Source organism: Solanum verrucosum, unplaced genomic scaffold (assembly GCF_900185275.1).
Source record: "Solanum verrucosum unplaced genomic scaffold, falcon-dt-bn FXZP01000252.1, whole genome shotgun sequence".
Lineage (NCBI taxonomy): Eukaryota > Viridiplantae > Streptophyta > Magnoliopsida > Solanales > Solanaceae > Solanum > Solanum verrucosum.
The window spans coordinates 5,923,251-5,943,406 of record NW_026019988.1 but is presented as its reverse complement, the minus strand read 5'-3'; the positions used below and the strand labels follow the sequence as shown (position 1 = coordinate 5,943,406).

Sequence of the window (20,156 nt, the reverse complement as noted above, 5' to 3'; positions counted from 1 at the left end):
CTTTGAAAAAATTACTGAAATACACGTCTTATGTTTCCCTTATTTCCAATATCCTCTTCTATTTCTAAAAACCTCTAAAATCCCTTATTTCTTTAATGTATCTGAGCTACATATTAATGCATTCAAGCCAGTATTTAATGTATATGAGTTACATATTATGTATCCGGTTTATTTTATAATGTATCCGAGCTAGTTTTTAATGTATCCAGTTTATGTTATAATGTATCCGAGATACTCTTTAATGTATCCGAGGTACATATTATGTATTCGGTTTGTGTTACTTTTTAAGGAATTAATGTAATTACAAACTAAAGAGGGATATATTGTAATTTCATATTGAAATTATGTGATTCCTAAAATTTACCCTATAAACTTTTGTGTCTTTGTATGACACGATTTCACTAAATTTCGCATTTCAGTTTTAAGTTTTAAAACTTATTTATTTGTAGTAATCTCACAAGTAGTTTGGTTTAGAGACAAGTTTTGCAAAGATTAGAATTATGAAAAATTGTAATTTGCGAATTAAATAATGTAATTATATAGTGTAAATGAATATTTAGTTTGATATATGTATATGTTATAATATATTTGTTTAATTTTTAACTTTTGAGTAAAGGAGGAAGGTTGCGGTAGCCGGTAAGTCGACAATCAACGTAAAATTTGTCAATTCATGATATATCTTTATAACATATAAATCGTTTGAACATGCTCACCTAGTTGATATGTGTGTTTAAATAACAAAAATGAAAATTCACTTAACTAACCTCAACTTATTTGAGACTGAATTGTAATTATTGTTATCGTTGTAATACTATTACGAACTTTAATTTTACCGTTTCAACATTTACTTAACACATATATTAGCCATAAAATAAAATAAAAATAAAAAAAGGGTTCCATTGAGCTTCTCATAGAAGTACAATAATCGCCCACTTCCTAGGACTTGTGTATAAAAATATTTCATCGAGTTTCTCATAGAAATACAAACGTATCGCCCATTTCCTACGGGCTACAATCTGACTTTTGTATAAAAATAATCAAATATACCTCTAAACTTTATGAAAAAGGTCAAATATACCCTTGAATTTTATGAAAAAGATCAAATATATCTATTGATTTTTTTTGTGACATTTTTGACCCTATACTCTTGTTAATTTAAATCCCCAAAAATTCAACATTAAGGTCCTTGCAATTGAAGTGTTCTTCAAGACATCAAAAACTCAGTCTCTCTTTCATTAGCAAAAGCATTCTGCAAAAAACTTCGATTCGTTTCTCTAAATCACTCTCCAATGTCGGTAAGTTCTTCTTCTTCTTCCTTCGTTCTATGAACTGCACAGTTTTTTTTTAACCTTTTTATGCTTAGTACAGTTGTAAAACCTAGTTCTTTTCGTAGATCGAATTTGAAATCTGATTAAATAGTGTATTTTTTTTTTCATTTTTTGGTAATTTTTATGAACAGATCTTTGAGTATAATGGAAGTGCTTTGGTTGCGATGGTTGGGAAAAACTGTTTTGCTATTGCGAGTGATAGGCGTTTTGGAGTACAGCTGCAGACAATCGCTACTGATTTCCAGAGGATTTATAAAATACATGAGAAGCTTTTTATTGGACTTTCTGGCTTGGCTACTGATACTCAAACACTGTAATTTCTAATTTTTTTTAATTCTGTTTTTATTGTTTTTTGCTAGCTAAAGATTACTACGAGCATGTAAGGGTGTGAGTTAGTAGTCAATGAAGTGGGGGTGAGAATCATGAGTTTTCAGGTTTGAATCCTAGCAGAAATAAAAAATACTAGGTCATTTCTTCCCATATGTCCTAGGTTTTGGTGGTCAGAGTTATTAGTACCTCGTGCGGGCCGGAGGTGGAAGGTATCTTTTGGAATTAGTTGAGGTGCACCCAAGCTGGTTTGGATACCACAATTATAAAAAAAAGTTAAATAGGACACAATGAAAGAAAAAGATCAATATAGGTGATATGTGCAAGTTCTAGACTTATTAGAGAACTTCTAATATTATTATTTTTATCATTATTGTATATATTTAACTTATTTGGCACTGAGGCGTAGTAGTTGTAGTTATTATTAGTACTATTTTTGCTGCCTCCCCATTGTGTTGGGTGTTGTAAGCCTTTATTTTTTTAGAAATTACCATCATTTATTAAAGGACCTATTTCTTTAATTTTGAAAGATTTATAGAGCACATTAATTAGAGAAGTATATTGGAGTAGAAATTTAATATTTTGAGTGAGTTTGGAGTTAGTGATTACTGACAAAGAGGAAGGCTTCCTGTGGGTTGGATGTGTGGGTAGTGGACAATAAAGGGTGAAATTGGTGTTTTACTTATTTATTTGCTGATGCATTCTTGTTGATTATGTATAGGGAGAGGGTGTATTACAATCTGTGTATTAATAGTTTGATTTGTTTGGATTATGCATACTGATATGGGCTCTTGGTAATGGTTTCTTCAGGCATCAACGCCTCATGTTCCGTCACAAGCTATATGAGCTTAGAGAAGATAGGGATATGAAGCCCGAGACCTTTGCCAGTCTTGTATCTGCTATGCTTTATGAGAAAAGGTTGGTAACTAGCATATGTTCTTTGACAGTGTGTTAACGTTTACTTCCTGAAGATTACATGGTGTCAGTCATAATTGTATGTTCTTGAATATGAATAGCATTTTTGAAGATTTGATGAGATAGTTTTTAATTGAGTATTAAGTGTTTAAATGGCTGCCTTTAGAGTCAATTGGACTTTTAAGAACTTTGCTGTACTTGGTAAACTAGCAGAGGTGTGTGCAAGTAGGCCCAGATATTTTTAAAAAAGAGATGCTAATGTTTGGTGGCTTGTTCCACAAGTCTTTTGAACCCAAAGTTCAAACCCTTAGTTTCAAGCTCCAAACTAGCTAATGATCTGTTGGATCTTAGATTTAAGTTGACTTTAACTGATGAGTGGGCTGAGACATCGTTTTCCATTTAATAAACTAGATCTGAGGTTTCATTTATTAGATTAGAACAAAGAGAGGAGAATAGAGAGAAAAGAGATGTGAAGAATGAGTAAAGAAAAATCAGAGGAGCGCAGAAAGGACTCTTTAGTGTGAAAATATTTCCTACATTGTATCCAAAGGTTACTCAAGTTAGGAGGATGTGCTCAGATATGGGTAGAAATCACATCAGATGACGTGTTCTTACTTCTAGTAAAAAAAAATCTAATTGCTTGCTATATCCCCCCCCCCCCCCCCAAAGCCCCCATATGCAGACATGTTTTAGACATCATACATTGATTTTAGAGGTATGATCCATATGAAGTGGTTAATTAAATAATTAACACAAGCTCTCAAACTCTCTTTTCGAACATCTCCTGTTCGTATTTGAGCTAAAAAATTAATCAAGCTTAACCTTAGCATTTGGACTTAATGAACTAAACAAAAAATGCTCACTCCAAATAGCTGTTTAGTCGGACAAAACCCGTTAAATCCAGTCTGGGTTGTTGTTTTGTCATCCATGATCAATGCTTCATCAACTTGTTATAACTTCATTATCCATTTGGTTTTGTGTAGGTTTGGTCCATACTTGTGCCAGCCTGTAATTGCTGGATTAGGAGATGATGACAAGCCTTTTATTTGCACAATGGACTCTATTGGAGCAAAGTATGTTGCGTTTCTTTCTACTGCTAAAATTTGGGGACTTGTGTACTCTGCCAGGGTCTCCATGGCAACTTATAGTATTGCTACTTATTAGATGTAATGCTTGTCGTGCAGGGAGCTCGCAAAAGATTTTGTTGTTTCTGGTACTGCATCTGAATCACTTTACGGTGCCTGTGAGGCCATGTACAAGCCCGACATGGTTTGTACTGTTCTTGCTTTATGTTTTGCCATATAATTAGATAATCTGTCTCTAGCTTGAATGCCATGCATCACATGTCCATTTTTTTGTTATGTAATGGGAATAATCTTCCTAGAGTTGCTGAAGTGCTGCTTTTATTTGATGCTTCAGCTGGCAGTTGGTGATATATGTTTGGAGACAACATCATGGAGTCTCATAGTCACTGTTCTCTGTTTTGATTTATTAAAACCAGCAGATTTGACAAATTGATTTTCTTTAAGCAGACACTGCTTGATGGGTGAAAAATCTGACATTAGTTATTCCCCAAGGGGGGCAGAGTGTGATAACAATAGATAATATGAGGTAGAGGAGGGTGGTGGTGGTGGTGAGTTAGTATTGTTTGTACAAGGAAAAGTTGAACACATCACATCTTATTATATCGTCGGTTCACAACACAATTGTGGATGTTGCACTTTTTTAATTGACGACTTTAATGATACTAAGGAGAGGATAGAGATTATCATCTCTTAAGAACAGAGGATTGACTAGGAGAACATGGCAGCATGGGAAAGTATACCACTATGTATTTTTTGGACTATCCAGAACGAGAGTAAACTATGAAGCCGTAATAATGTAAAGAAGTATTTTAAAATATTTCTATCACATTCTTTTAGTTGTAGGCAGAGGATACCATTGTGTACAGATGATTGGAATAGCCAGATGTGCTATGGATGCATTGGGTGGTTGAGCCATTTGAGTCACTCGCCTTGAAAATTATTTTTGACACCATCTTTGTGTGATATCACCGAAATGATTTTTGACTAATCAAACAAAATGAATAAGATGGGTTTTATTCATGTTAATTGTAAGACAGGTATTTAAGTTTCTCTCGACGTTCAGAACCTTCCATTCCAGATTTTTTTTAAAATTGAATTTCCATTCCAATATTGCATGTACATGCTTCAGAATTTTACTCTGTTACTTCTTTGCAATGCTTCTGTTGTTTGTCATGCATTTATTTCTTATTTTTATTGGCTTTATGGTTTCTTATTGTATGCTAACATTTCAGGGACCGGAAGAATTGTTTGAGACCATCTCTCAAGCACTGTTGTCATCTGTAGACCGTGACTGTTTAAGTGGTTGGGGAGGACATGTTTATGTTGTGTAAGTATTCAGATGCTTTCATATGCCTATTTTCTTGATCATCTCCTTTTAGTAAGTGTCTACTGGAGTCTAATTGAAAACAAATTATCCACCATCTATTATGTTCAAGATGGTGGTCTTTAAGGCAACAACAAACCGTGTGTGCCCAACATGTTTAGAGGGTTAGGTAATTCTAGAAAAGCGCCCTCCTAAAAGAGAAATTAGAAGAGCCTGAAGTACAGAGAAGATATGGCATTGTTAGGCATGGTGAAGTGGTTAAGTTGGATTGGTGAAGGGATCGGGTTTCCAATGTTGGAATATGGGTTCTTGCTTGGGGCTTGGGGAACGAGAGGAACTGGGTTTAGGAAGACGATAAAGTCTTTAAGGCCTTGGCAGAGTGGAGGGGCTTGACAAACTATGTTTCTCGGATCCTCCAGAAATACCGTTGAGCTTGTACCATAACCTCCAAATATGAATAACTTTCGGCGGATTTGTCGGTCCCGGCGGCATTTTTAAGGATCTGAACAGCATTGCTGCTAGAAGGGTGGTTGGTTGGAGAAAATGGTTGTTACATGTCGTAGTTAATGCATGTTGAGGTTCTCCCCAAACCCCAATCACATGTTGTGGTTGGTTGGTTGGAGTTTTCCGTTTCCTTTTCTATTTATCGATCCTTGGTGGGGGTGGGGGTGGGATGGGGATCATGGCATATTTCATGAAATCATACTCCCTCCGTCCCATTTTATGTGGCATCATTTCCTTTTTGGTCGGTCTCAAAAAGAATGTCACATTTCCTTATATGGTAAGTATTTAAAGGTATAATTCCTCTTTTACCCTTGTTAGTCCCACTTAATCATACATTTATGAGGAGAGAGAAAAGTGAGTCTACTTTTTAATATGACTATTTTTTGAAGGGGCAATTTGGTAAACATTTCAAAGTCTTCCTTTATTTCTTAAACTCCGTGCCTGATCAAATGTTGCCACATAAAATGGGACGGAGGGAGTATTAGTTTAAAGTGAGTTGTTTATGTTGTTTTGGTACTCCAATCTTTTTTATTCCAATCTATGTATATTGTTGCAGGACACCAACTGAAGTGACTGAGAGGATCTTGAAGGGAAGGATGGACTAAACACTTGTGGGGTGCTATACTAGTTCACTATTGCATTTCACTGGGATGACATTTCACTTGTTTTGATGAATACTCAACATTTCATATTTGATGTTATCGTAGCAACTTCTCTCCAAGATTGTTATTTAATGGATTCAGTTGTCTGTCAGTAATGAATGTTAACGTTCTAGTTAGTTTACAATCCTCTATTTGAGCATCCCAACAAATTTCTGCCACAACTTATCTGTCACACACTAGACAATCTTGTCATTAGGCTATACAACGTAATGCCAAGATTTTCCAGAATGCGCCTTTGTATGGTTACAGTGTATTGCGGTGACACTGTAGCCAACTTGATTGAGGAAGAGATGATTAACTTTGACATTGTTATATGGGTATGGATTGGCTATTGTCTTCGTGTCTTGCTATGCTATGCTCGATTGTCGTGCCAAGATCGTGAGATTTCATTTTTTACCATATAGTTTTTGCCTATGTAGTGTTTTGGTTATCTTCTCCGTTGGAACTAAGTCATGCTTTGAGAAGATACTCAGAATCCTTGAATGTATCAAATGGTCTTAGTAAAAGGGAGACAAATTATATAGAAGATGAATCAATTTCTTTTGAGACTCCTTGTGGATTTGCAATATTGTAACCAAGGGAGACTTTGGAACAGATATTAATAGACAATCTTCAATTTCCTCTGCAGACCATAGAAATTTGGGTTGGTTCTTCCCAGGGCAGAAGAACGCCTAGAAATTTCCATCGTCCCCATAGGTCATGTAATCAGTTCTCAACCTCCATGAGGCGGGGGAAGGTCTATATACACTCTACTCTCACCAAACCCTGCTTATGGGACTACACTGGGTTTATTGTTTGTTGTCATTAATCAGTTTTTGGCAAAACCTGTGTCACGTTTAAATCAGCCAATATTGGTTGAGGCTTGACCAAAATGGTGTCAACATGATAATGTGATAGAGGTGTCTATTGCCAACTTGAGGGAAGAACAAAGTATCAGCGCGAGGTTCATGAGTCAGTGTGTATAGAGTTACTACCTTTATGCATGGGAAGTTCCTGTAAAACGGAACATAAGTAGCCAGTTGAGACTCTTTTGTCATACACACACAGCTACATGCTACACATCAAGACGAATGTGAGGCTCGTATTAAAGATAAACAGGTTAGTACTATTAAGTAGAAGAATTACAACACAGGACCCCCAAAGAAAAAAACCTGGGGCATACCTTCAGTTTTGATCCCAGGACGAAGCCCAATGAGGGAAAAAAATGAGCTCATGTTGATTTAAGTTGAAGGAGCAATATCAAAGGAATGAAGAATCTGTTCCAACGTATTTCTTTTATCCGGATCAATAGGACTTTCTAACCCATCAGAGTGAGCAATGTTTAACAGATAGAGCTTGCCAGACGCCACAAATGCAGCAGAAAGTATCCTCTTCAACCCTCCCCTTGTGCTATCAACCTTGTACTCAAACTCATATACTTGAAGACCTCCTTCACCCGTTCTCTCCGATACTGAAACCACTTCAGCCTCCTTTGTACTTTCCTAAAAGTAAAAAAGACAGTACTATTAGTTGACAATAATCCTTAGAAGCAAACAATTTCAGTGGGATCTACAGTCTTTCACATCCTTCTATAAAGTCCAAATATAAAAATCTCACTTGCTGATAGGATTGTAGGATAGGGTAGAAGGTTAGTAGGTAGTGGAGGGTTGTTATTGCCTTTTGAGGGTTTAGGCTTGTTGGTGTTTGTTGTTGTACTAGCTGTATTATTCTTGCTTATGATATCTATCATCGTTTGTTGTTTAATGTGTTTCAACTATCACACTATTTAGTTGTTCTTGTTCCTTTCTTGTAGGCTTTACACCGCTTCCTTTGTTAGTTGCTATGTTTTCTACATTGTTTTCTTCTTCATTGTACTTGGATTTGCTGCACTTGAGCCGAGGGTCTTTCGAAAACAATCTCTCTAGCTCCACAAGATAGTGGTAAGGTGTGCGTCCACTCTACCCTCCCCAGACCCCATATGTTGCTGTTGTTACTTTCGGATAGGATTCACCTCCTTTACCAACATAAAGCTATTACCAAGTAAATGGAGATTATGCAAAATATGCGAACAATAACCACTAGAATTTCAACCTCATCAATACTCTTCCTCTTGCTAGTATAGCAGTTCCTTATTAGTAAATGTAGTTTCGGAACAGCGAGAAAACAGAACAGCAAAAGTAAAAGGATTCTGACCTTGCGTTTTTCAGCCAGAATTAACTTATCTGCCACGAATTGTGGAGTTCCGAATTGACTAAGGGTTGTTATTTTTACAGGGATAACCACAACGCCCACATTGTTGGATCCCTTGTTTGCATCCTGAAACAGGGCAGTTGCCCCAGCTTTATCAACCTGAAGAACCCAATAATAGCATAATCAGTATCCAAAACCTCTTCATCTGGTACAACTCTGAGAGTGATTCTTTTCTCCTTCCAATTATGTGTGCGTGATAGAGTAAGGATTTGCCCAACATCAATCATGATAACAATTTTGGTCTAGGGTGGTAATCAACACTGAAAAGCTATGTTGTTCGGACTCTAAAAAATGTCAAAGAGTGCGTGTCAGATTCTCCAAAAGTAGTGTATTTTTGGAAAGTAGCTGAGTATGTTTGGCAAACCAATTTGAAAATCAACTTTTGTCAATATTAGAATCATCAATTTGTGCTTGATTGATGTCCCAAAAGTGCTTCGAAAACTCAACTTTTTCAGCCTAAAACACCTTTCCCCCTAAAATGGCCAAAAACCTAAACTTTTTTAAATATTACTCCCTTTGTCCCAATTTTTATCACTAGAATGCCACATTTCCATATTAATAACAATTTAACTTCAAAATGTTCATTTTAGCCTAAATGAAACGACTTTTAACCAAACTATGACTTACTTTGAAACCACAAGCCTCAAAAGACTTCCTTTCTTAAACTCCCTATAACTCAAACTATCTCACAAAAATTGATAGGTAAGGAGTAAATAAAAAGAACACTTTTGACTTCAGGGAAGCTTGGCCGAATAAGCCTAAATATAGTTTACATTTACAATTAATCTAAGCAAAAAAAAAAAAACAGTATGTTTTGGTAGCTGATTAATTAGTGAAAGCTGCAAATACAATAAACAATTCTCGATTAATTTAGGGGTAAAATAAGGGCAAATCGAACCTTACTCCAAGAAGAGGGTTTGAGGAGAGTGAAACCTTCAACTGAATCCGTATATCTTTCAAGCTCTAACACCTCACCAATGGCAATAGCGGAGCTTGAGAAAGGTATCGACAGTAACACCGTCAAAATTGATACATTCAGTGCTCGTCTCGTTGAATAAGTTGGAACCAATTCATTTGATGACAAAATTAAGGATCGGTTTCTCGTTTTCAACTGTAATGGGGTATTAATGGATATGCTCGGGAGACCTTGAAAGAAGCCATTTTGAAGGGGATTTGAGCAAGCTACTGAGCAAATGGCAGACATTGTGTGTTATAGTAATTGAGAGGAGATGAAAGGAAGGGTCATCTTATTTGTTCTGCCCTCTGCCTTACTTACATGAACTGAACTGAGGTCCATTTGTTTTTATCAACATTAACATGTCCCAATCTGAATAAAATATGAAAATATTTTTTTTTAATTTTTTGAAAAATAAATAAATTTCTTATTTATTGTCTTAATATTTTTTTATATATATATAATATAATCTAGCAAAATATTTTGAAGATGAGATAAAGACAGAACTAGGGATTCTAGAGGGCGGAGTGGTGGGATAGTAAAGAAGTGGATTTTGAGGGTGTTGGATGAATCGGAAAAGAGATAATAAGCTTGGAATATCATTTATGCCGTTTGGTTTTCTATATATTTACGAACTATATAAAAATACTATAATTCATATAAAATATTGAGAAAGTATTTAAATGATAAAACAAATAGAGTAAATATTTATTTATCGATTCTATATTAATTGATTATTATCTTAAAAATAGCATATCATATTAGTTATCTTCTATCATACTAAATGAAAAAAAACATTAATTCAATTTTTTATTTTTTTTTAAAAGCACTCACATTCAAATCTAAGGTTATAAGAATTGAGAAGTATAATTTGTGGGAGACCTGTAAAAAGCTTTAAATAAAAAACTATTACAACAAAAAAATAAAATTAAAAAATCAACGACATATATAAACTGAGAGGGAAAAAAAACCATTGCAAATTCCCCTTTTTCAGTTGTGAGCGGTGGAGAATTGTTCGAAGTGGAAGACGATACGTTCGATGGCGGAACAGCAGAGAACCTAAAAATTAGGAAATTGAGAGCAAAAATCTGAAATTATAGTCCATTTCTATGGCCATGTCAATGTCACTGCGACTTTGTTGCAGACCTTCAATTTCTGTAAGTTTATAATAATCTAACTGTGAATAACCGGCAGCTATTTTATCTAATTGTTGACTTTGTTGATGTTTTTATGCCGAATTGCTGTAAGTGTTAGATTTCTGAGATACATTTCTAGGCATATAGTGGGAAGTGTTCTCTCGATTTTCTTTCTTCTTCCTTTTTTTGTTTTGTTTTGTTTTGTTTTTGCTTTTGAAGAAGGATCTAATCATATGGCAGCCAAGGGTATGACTTAGTGGTCAATAACGTTGGTTGGTTGAGCACCATGACGTCTCAAGTTCAATTCCCAATAGAAACAAAAACATTACCTGATTTCTTTTAATCTAGAAGTCTTATTTCTAGCCTTGGTGGATAGAGGTGTGTGGTATTTGTTGTTGGTGGGAGGTGGGAGGTGGGAGGTGACAGGTGACAGGTATCCATGGAATTAGTCGAGTTGTGCAAATGTTGGTGGGAGGTGATAGGTATCCATGGAATTAGTCGAGTTGTGCAAATGTTGGTGGGAGGTGATAGGTATCCGTGGAATTAGTTGAGTTGTGCAGAAACTGGTCCGGACACTATGGTTATAAAAAAAAAAGGATCTAATCATATGCAATGACCAAATGAGCCGTGTATCTTTTAGTTTGATAACCATGGAGTTGGTGCCAGTTTGCTTGCACTTCGACTAATATCGAGTGTATTTGCTACCCCACACCAACAAATACTGAGTAACTCTGTCCGTCAAGCTGTCCTTACCTAGTATTTTTGCATTGGTTGGGGTTAAATCTGACATCTCGTGATTCTCAACCTACTTCATTGATCATACTAGACCAATATATTTATACAAGGGGATTCAAAAAAGTTCTAGAATATCACAATTGGAAAATGGAATTGTGACTTAAAGCAAATTTTTGGACCTTCTTTATTACTACACATGAATCTAATCATATGCTAGGACTAAATAATCTTTTGAAGTGGCAGAGCTTTAGTTTGATAACCACTAAGTTTGGGTTAGGGTCCGGTTATGCGCACCTTGTCTACTTTCAGTTATATTTGCTACCTCCCACCAACAAATATTGAGTAACTCTGTCCATCAAGGTTGTGCTTACCTAGTATTTTTGCATCAACTGGGGTTTAAATCTAACACCTCATGATTCTCAACCTACTTCATTGACCACTAGACTAATATATTTATTACAAGGGGATTCAAAAAAGTGCTAGAATATCTCAATTGCAAATTGGAACTGGGACTTAAAGCAAATTTTCGAACTTCTTTATTACTACACGGGAATCTTCGGTTGAGATTCAACAGTTAACGCAACAACTACACCTCATATATACAACAAAAAATAGTTCATTTTTGCCCTACTTGGACAGTATGATTTACGGTGAAGGGGATACAATTGAACCCCTTGCCTCTACTTACCTCCGCAACTGTTCTTTTGGATATTAGAGTTATGGTGCCTTTAACATATAGATTTTGGTGGTACTGATAAAATTATAGCGATAACGTGTAAATTGAATGGGCAGGGCATCAAGAATAAAAGAGATTTGTTGGGCTTAGAATTGGCAGGTGAGTCTTTGTTCAGGGATATCAAGTTCGTAATATATGTACTTATAAGTTCTCTGGCTCCTGAGCAGTTTATTTTCTTGTTTACAGCTTATCAATCAAGTAATCCAATGGGGAAATGGTTTAGTGGAGTGAAGAAGTTCATCCCCTTTGAGGGATATGCTAAGTCTGTGAAAACAGCAGCACGAATATCATTTCCAAAGATCTCATCAGACTGTACAGATAAAGAACCTTCAAATTTTTTGAGTCACAAGAGGATGGTTCCTTATTCCGACCCGCCTAGCATGGAAGATGTGGAAAGTTTGTATGAATTCTTTGATAGAAGGTAGGAATTGTGCTCCTTTTTTTGTTTTGGATTAGAAAAGTCCGGAAAATACAAAAGTGGATGTTTAGCTACTTCTATTGTGCTGGAGAATACTTGGTTGTCCTTGGAAAAATTTGCTCGATTAGTCGCTTACCCTTTTTCCTTTTGTGCTGCAATGGTCTAATTCTACAGTCTCATGTAAGGAAATGTGAATTGTTTCATGTATTTCTACATATTCATTCCGAGGACCCTTTACTCTTTCCCATTTTCTCGGTAAGGCATTTTTGTTGTTTCTTTCTAATCATTCTGGAAGAAGAAATTATGAACCAAGCCAACTATTTCATCTGTTTATGTCTTCTTAAATGGGTGCAACAATGTTCATTATACATAGATTATGTAGTACAGAGGGATTCACAATCACGTGGCAACTAAGTATAGGAAAGAAGGTCAAAATTACAGGGAAAAGCAGAACGAATGGAGGGAAAGAGGGGCTGAGGTTACGTGAATTGTGAAATGTATTTTACTACAAAAGAGAGTGCAACTGAAATAGCATTTCCTAAGCAGATTATCAAAGACATAGAATCCCTTGAAACTCACGGCATCATTTACATCAAATCCCTCTATTTATTTCTTGCATTTGGTAGATTTGTAACGATAACAAGGCCGTTGATTCTGACCACACTTCTTTTTACTGCTATTAAGTTCAATATTTTGAAGTCATAAAATTCAAAAAAAGGGAAGAAAGATATAATTTCAAAGTCATTTAGCTAAATAATATGTGGTTTAAGAGTCCAAGTAGCTAAAGTTTTTGTAATATAATGCACATAGTATAGATGTATTTTTATTTGTTATCTGAATTTACTACTATGTGATAAGCCTACATGCAATTTTATCAGGCATCGTGTGTTTCTACTTTCTGTATTACAAACTAGAACTTTAGTGGTGATTCATTTGCTGATTCTTTAATTGTAGGTCAAATTGGGTGTCCCTTTAGCCGCACTTGAGTTATAAAATACTACTTTCTTTTGTGTTTTCTTCTAATATCAACTACACTATGACATGAAATACTGACTAGTTCCTTTCCATTGTTTTTGTAGTACCAAGCTTGTTGTATTGACGGGAGCTGGCATGAGCACAGAGAGTGGAATTCCGGATTACAGAAGGTTGGTTTAAAACTAGATGAGCTTGCTCAACGTTCTCAACAGTCAACAGTTTAATCATTCTCTGAAGTTGATAATTTGAGTTACATTTCAAAAGGAAATACATTTTACTGCTAAGGGAAGAAGACGTTGTCAATATTTAATTTCTCATCCTAGCTGAGTTACATTTCTAAAAAGGAAGACACATTTCTTATTAAAATCAGAAGGCTGTCAACATTTAGTTTTCCTGCTATTTGGTGCAGTTATAAACAAATTAAAAAATCTGACTTTTTTGGTGTTGAGCATTTATATAAATTGTATCAAGTGAGGATTAAATCTGAAAGTGCAGCAAGATGTCCTGTTCGATTCAATGCAGGACGGTACTGTGAAACCAAAGTTTCTTTGTAATGACTCTATTTTGAGCATTCCCTGCAGTTTTCGCCTTTTTCTATAGGGTGGTACGTCTGTGTTGTGTTTAAGAGTGGAGTTGGGGATTCAGTATTACAGCTTTGTGCTGCTTCTAGATTTTATTTTGGGGCCTGATATTTTCTGTATAAAGAAGTTAAGTGATATTTTTGACAAATGGTAATGCTTTTCCCTCTTCTCTTGGCAGCCCAAACGGAGCTTATAGTACGGGTTTCAAACCAATTACCCATCAGGTGATTTGAAGGCATGTGCTATGATTCTTGGTTCCATTGAAGTGTCATTATTCACTTATAAATACCATTTCTCGCATATCTAACAGTGGAAAAAAAATCTATCAGTCTACTATGGATTTAGTTCTGTTCATCTCTAGACCTATATATTTCTTTTAGACAATAAATCCTACATGAATTTGGTTTTGGTCATCTCCAGAATATATACATGATACAACAACTGTCCCAAATAAGTTGGGATTGGCTTATGAATACTCATGTTTCTCCATTTAAGCTCAATTCATGTCATCATCATACCAAAAAAAGATTTAAAAAATAAGTTAGACCTATTCCCAACTAGTAGATCTCACCTATATGGATCTTTTCCTTCTACTATGTCCTATCGTTAGCTAAGTGTGCTTTGATTCCCAGAAATTGTAGGTCTTTCGAGACAACTTCCTTATTGTTATTTCTACCTCGTCCTCTTTAACACCTTCACTCACCATAGTTGCACTTTCACATCTATGCACCAGATGTACCGGTTGCAGCTGTAGGTCGATGCAGAGCATGACCAAACCATCTCAGGCGACCTTCTCCCGTTGTATCCTCAATGTGTACTACTTGGCACCTTCAGGCAAATTTGATCATTTTTTAATCTTATCTATCCTTCTGTCTGTCACATAATACCCTAGTAGCACTTCTCCATTTCAACATCGCTCTTCTCATGCTGACTAAACTTGCATGCGTGTCAATTATTCCACTATTTATTTGCTACCTCTTGCTAGCACAGGTACTGAAGCCCGTACCGTAACTCTGTCACTAATGCTTAGGCAGATAGGAAGTAATCACCTAGTGATTTTGCCTCTTTTGGGATTTGAATTGTCTCCCAAAGTTGCAATCCCACTTCATTTACTGCTAAACCACATTCTTAGGTGCTAGAAAAAGTTCTGCTTTCATTAAAATTTACAGAGTTAGCTTCTGTTTACTGCCTACATTCAAACTGTCTGATTTATATATCCAATTGTAGGAGTTTCTCCGATCAATCAAGGCTCGAAGGCGTTATTGGGCACGGAGCTATGCTGGATGGAGACGTTTCACTGCTGCTCAACCTAGTACAGGTCATATAGCTCTATCATCTCTTGAGAAAGCAGGCCATATAAGTTTTATGATCACACAGAATGTGGACAGGTAGTTGGCTCGTCTTTTCATTTTATCGTTGATTTTATGAGCCTTTTGACACTAATTTGTTACTCTTCCTCTCAGGCTGCATCACCGAGCTGGCAGCAATCCACTTGAATTGCATGGGACTGTCTACATTGTTGCCTGTACAAATTGTGGTTTTTCTCTACCTCGAGATCTATTTCAAGATCAAGTGAAGGCTCATAATCCCAAGGTTATCTTTATTCAATTATTGTATTAATCTAGTAATGTGCATATAAGTCCATTCATTGCATTTGAAATCACTGCCTGATTATCGATTTGAGTTATGTTGATTTGACTTCATGAAAGATGACAGAGAAATCTATTTCAGCACTGTTCCACAAGGCACTAGTCTATATGTATGTCCAAGTCCTGTAGAACTATAAACACCGACAATGCTTTTCCTATACTTGTCTGGCAAAAAGAGGAGGGGCGTTTTGGTGCATAGAATGTTATTGATTCCATTGTCACCTTTACTTACGACAAAAATAAGGATTTCATTGTCACACAACCATCTGCCTTACCCTCGGGCCTTGACGCATCAGTTCCTCCCCTATCCCAAACCTTCCCCCTTTGGCCTGCAATTCTGTACCTGTTGCAGCAATTGCTTTGCCTTTTCATCCATCATCATCTCATCTTAAAGAGTTCTGTATCTACATACAACTCTGTGTTACCTTGTTTATGCAGAAAACTGTCATTCATTGATATTGGACTGCAATAGGGTCTATTCAGTTTGTATGATAACACAGCATATGTTAATATTTGGATTAACAAATAATAAGTACTGGATTAGCTGCCTAACTACCATGTTCAGTTGTGACATTATATATGTCTTCTTGTGTATAGAAAGCATTGGTTTTCGATGGTTTATTTGCCAACATTATTAGAATTTAACAGCTGGCCCTTGATTATGGTGTATGAGACATCATCTAAGGGGTATTACAATAGCCAACCCAAAATTGGAAAACTTGAATAACAAGATCATGTTTTCTTCTTGATCAACCTAATGTATTCACTGTTTTGTTCCGTTGGCATAAACTGAACTGGAAATATTATAGTACTGCAGTGGGCAGAAGCTATTGAAAGTTTGGACTATGACAGTCGATCAGACAAGAGCTTTGGAATGAAACAAAGACCTGATGGGGATATTGAGATTGATGAGAAATTCTGGGAAGAGGATTTCTACATTCCTGAATGTCAGAGCTGCCAAGGAGTTCTGAAACCTGATGTAAGTGGTTTTCAATTTATCAGATGAACTAGTTTATATAAACTTAGAGCTCTTTATGTTTTTTCGTTTCCTAGAGGTTAAAATTGGCCTAGGAGGAATAAGATGATTCCTTTGTTATCACGAATATGTCAAAGAGTAATCTTGAATTGAAGATCGAGCCTTTCACCGGGGTGAATAAGAATAGCCAATAGGTACAGATGACTTTCAAATTTCTGCCTTGTGCCATAATTATACACATAATACCATGGGAAGAAAGAAGGTTGGATCTTGCAGTGCAAACCCATAGGGAACTGTATTTTCGATTTCGCTGTAGGATATCAAAACTTTATAAGTTCTATGTTGTTTTTAATAGTTAGTTCAAAGTTTATGCTACTTATTACAATACCTAGTCAATGGCATACTTAACTTCTAAAAGTTCATTAAAAAGGAAAAAGACAAATTCACCTTTGCCTAGTAATTTTATATAATGACTCCACGAGGTAGTGGTAAGGTCTGCGTACACTCTACCCTCCCCAAACCCCACTTAGTGGGGATTTCACTGGGCATGTTGTTGTTGTATTCGATTAATCATTGTTCCTTTGAATTTATGGTCATATCGACCGTAGTGTACTAGTATAAGTCATTAAAATATGGTACATTACAGGTTGTCTTCTTTGGGGATAATGTCCCCAAATCTAGGGCAGATGCTGCCATGGAAGCTGCAAAGGGATGTGATGCCTTCCTTGTACTTGGTTCATCTTTGATGACCATGTCCGCTTTCCGGCTTATCAAGTGAGAATTTGCTTCTCTCTTCCATTTTAATAAAAAGAAAATCTGGTCTACTTGGTTAGTTCTAACTTGTTTGATCATTCGGTTCTTGTCTAAGTGCATCATTGATGAATTAGTCTTATACCAAGCATAATTTTTTTTAACTAGGATTGCAATTGCATGACCTGAAATTTCAATTGGGAGAGTGGTCCCTTCTGATTCACTTCCTCTTTTCCGAAAATTGTTTCGGATGGTTCTGGAAACGTAACATTATTACTCTCTTTGCATATACCTGTATGATTATCACATCATAATTTCCTTCTTTGTGTTGGTTTTTATTTCCTTCTCTCCCTTTTGGATAACTTATATCAACACCATGAGGATAAACCTTTGCAACAGAGCTGCGCGTGAGGCAGGTGCTGCTACTGCAATTATAAATATTGGTGCTACACGAGCTGACGATATTGTACCTTTGAAAATTAGTGCTCGAGTTGGAGAGGTTAGTGCTTTGTATGGAATACCAGAAGTTATAGTTTCCGTTATAGTCATCCTCGCATCTGTTTTTACAGTTTTTCTTGCTGCAACGTTCCTGTAACCGTAGCTTATACAATTATATGATGCAGATACTTCCAAGATTGCTCAATGTTGGATCATTAAGTATCCCTGCTCCCTAGTTCCTGATTCAGGGAACTGTTAATTAATAGCATCCCAGATTCTATTTCATCAGTTGCTGCAAATGGATTGTACACTTGGCCGGAACGTGCTAGTTCGCTGCATCTCATGTGTGGTAAATTCACTAAATCCATCCCGATGTTGTTTGTAATTCTTTAAAGTGAACTTCTCAAGTACCACACTCACTATTTATGTGCGCGTCTGTATTGTCACACAACTCGACTACTTCGAATTTCTGATGAGTGAGTTGAAGCTGAAATGGCGCAAAAATACACAGAATATTGCTTGGAAATGATGAATTTTAGTATTGCCTTTTGCATCTTTAAAGATTCATATAAGATTATAGGGGGAAAAGGGTATTAAAAAAAAAAAAAAAAACCTCTGTGCTATACACATTGCTCAATTCTTTTACCTTTTTTTTTATACCGTCATTGGATGCATTGATATTTCTAATGTATCTCAACGATCGATGTATCGTCATTTTTTTGCTTTTGATCTTAGGTAGTGCTCTAACATGAAGGGGTCGTTAGGTTGGGAACAAGTTATCCTGTAAGTTATTCCATCACGTATATGAGGTTACTTACTTATCCCATCACCAAGGTATAAATGACGGGATAAATAATATCACGACCTCCTAATACCTTCAACCAAACACAGGGTAAAATAGTCTTGCATTTTATTCCTAGGATTGTTATACCTTATATATCACATCAAATGACTCCGAAGAGGTATAGGAGGGGTAATCTTGAACCATAGTCAAAAGTAGATAGGTATATTTGGACCTTATTCTTGAAATATTTTGACACATGTAGTGTAGCAATTTGGATATTAAAAATATGATATTTGAAGGGGGGGTAAAGTTGAAAAATTGCATTCGAAGACATTTAACTTGAAAAATCGTTAAAATCGCTTTTCCAATCTTGAAATTCACTTTCAACAGTTTTTCTTTAAAAAAATCAATGCATTGTATTATCAAATGTTACTTTAAAAGAAGTAAATCTTTTTGTATGGACAAAAGGGGGCATGGTTCATCCAGTCCAAAATAAATGCGAGATGATTTGCTAACGATAAATATCAAAAGTATAATCGAGGGTAAAATAAAATAATTTTTTATAATAGAGATAAAATTAAACTTTTTCAAGACTACGAAGAGAGCGAAACATCAATTTATTTTACTCCTTTTGTTCACTTCTACTTGTTCATAATGAATTGTTTCACACTTTTTTAGAAATAATAAATGAAATGTACATATTTTTATCAAGATATTCATACTAATTGATGTATAGTTTTTAATAAATTGGAGAATATGATTTGAAATGAGTAGTTAATATTATTGATAAAACATGAAGTAAAAACATTGTTTTTCTTTTGATATGTTATAAAAATTCATTTTTAATTATAATAAACAAGTAAAAATGAAAGGGAAAATAATTTTATAATTGGGTTGTTTGGAATTTTAGGAGTCAACTAAATTTGAATATAAAAATTACAAATTGTTTAGCAAATAGGTAATGAAGAAACTTCGAGGTTGGAGCCTTGGAGGTATCACAAATATATTCTCATGGAGCACGTCATAATCCAGTCAACACTTCACATCATCTCTGAGCTGTCCTATAAAAAAAGTTGAAAACTTCACCACTTTTTTCTGTTTTTTTTTTTTATAATGTTTTTTTTTCATTGTTTGATATCTGCATTAAAATTTGACAATTTCGAATTCACGCTACCTAGGGAGTAGGGACCCCATTAAGGAGGAAGCACTTTCTATCCAAAAAATTTAATACTAAGGTTCGAATTCAAAATCTCTGATTAAATGAGAAATAACTCATCCATTGCATCACGTTATTTGGAGTTTTTGGTGGTTCACCACTTTTTTATGTTTCTTTTTTCATAATAATAACTTTCTTGCTTTGGTGGCCTATTAAAGTGCTTAAATTTCTTAGTCAAAGGGCTGTGAACTCAATTATTTTTTATTTTTTGGTGAACTAAATCTGTTGTTAGTTTTTTTTTGAATTCATAGTATTTTGCCAGTTTTTTTAGCACTTTACTAGTCATTTTTTTAATAGATTTGACCAATCAACATCAAATTTTATTGGTTGTGGGCGTTTTTATTTTTTTGTGAGTTGGGCATATCTGGTGAGTGGCTACAATTTTATCTAGAGACGTCAAATCCTCCTTCTTAGGACTTTTGTTAAGGATTCA

The 20,156-nt window shown here is 35.4% G+C and overlaps 3 protein-coding genes across 3 annotated transcripts; 2 read left to right on the top strand and 1 right to left on the bottom strand.

Moving 5' to 3' along the window:
- Positions 1-1,148: 1,148 nt before the first annotated feature.
- Positions 1,149-6,236, top strand: LOC125818662 (proteasome subunit beta type-3-A). Its single transcript, XM_049498175.1, has 7 exons — positions 1,149-1,295; positions 1,460-1,641; positions 2,466-2,573; positions 3,554-3,643; positions 3,755-3,839; positions 4,888-4,982; positions 6,040-6,236. Exons 1-7 carry the CDS (start codon positions 1,290-1,292, stop codon positions 6,086-6,088), a joined length of 615 nt encoding a protein of 204 aa, XP_049354132.1. The 5' UTR covers positions 1,149-1,289; the 3' UTR covers positions 6,089-6,236.
- Positions 6,237-7,229: 993 nt separating this feature from the next.
- On the bottom strand, positions 7,230-9,641 carry LOC125818659 (psbP domain-containing protein 2, chloroplastic). Its single transcript, XM_049498173.1, has 3 exons — positions 9,273-9,641; positions 8,318-8,473; positions 7,230-7,626 (listed from the first exon to the last, which is right to left on the bottom strand). Exons 1-3 carry the CDS (start codon positions 9,576-9,578, stop codon positions 7,366-7,368), a joined length of 723 nt encoding a protein of 240 aa, XP_049354130.1. The 5' UTR covers positions 9,579-9,641; the 3' UTR covers positions 7,230-7,365.
- Positions 9,642-10,298: 657 nt separating this feature from the next.
- On the top strand, positions 10,299-18,277 carry LOC125818650 (NAD-dependent protein deacylase SRT2). The gene is made up of 11 exons (XM_049498163.1): positions 10,299-10,486; positions 11,993-12,035; positions 12,123-12,357; positions 13,434-13,499; positions 14,089-14,134; positions 15,138-15,298; positions 15,374-15,503; positions 16,377-16,538; positions 17,182-17,309; positions 17,685-17,784; positions 17,909-18,277. Exons 1-11 carry the CDS (start codon positions 10,439-10,441, stop codon positions 17,957-17,959), a joined length of 1,170 nt encoding a protein of 389 aa, XP_049354120.1. The 5' UTR covers positions 10,299-10,438; the 3' UTR covers positions 17,960-18,277.
- The last annotated feature ends 1,879 nt before the right edge of the window (positions 18,278-20,156 follow it).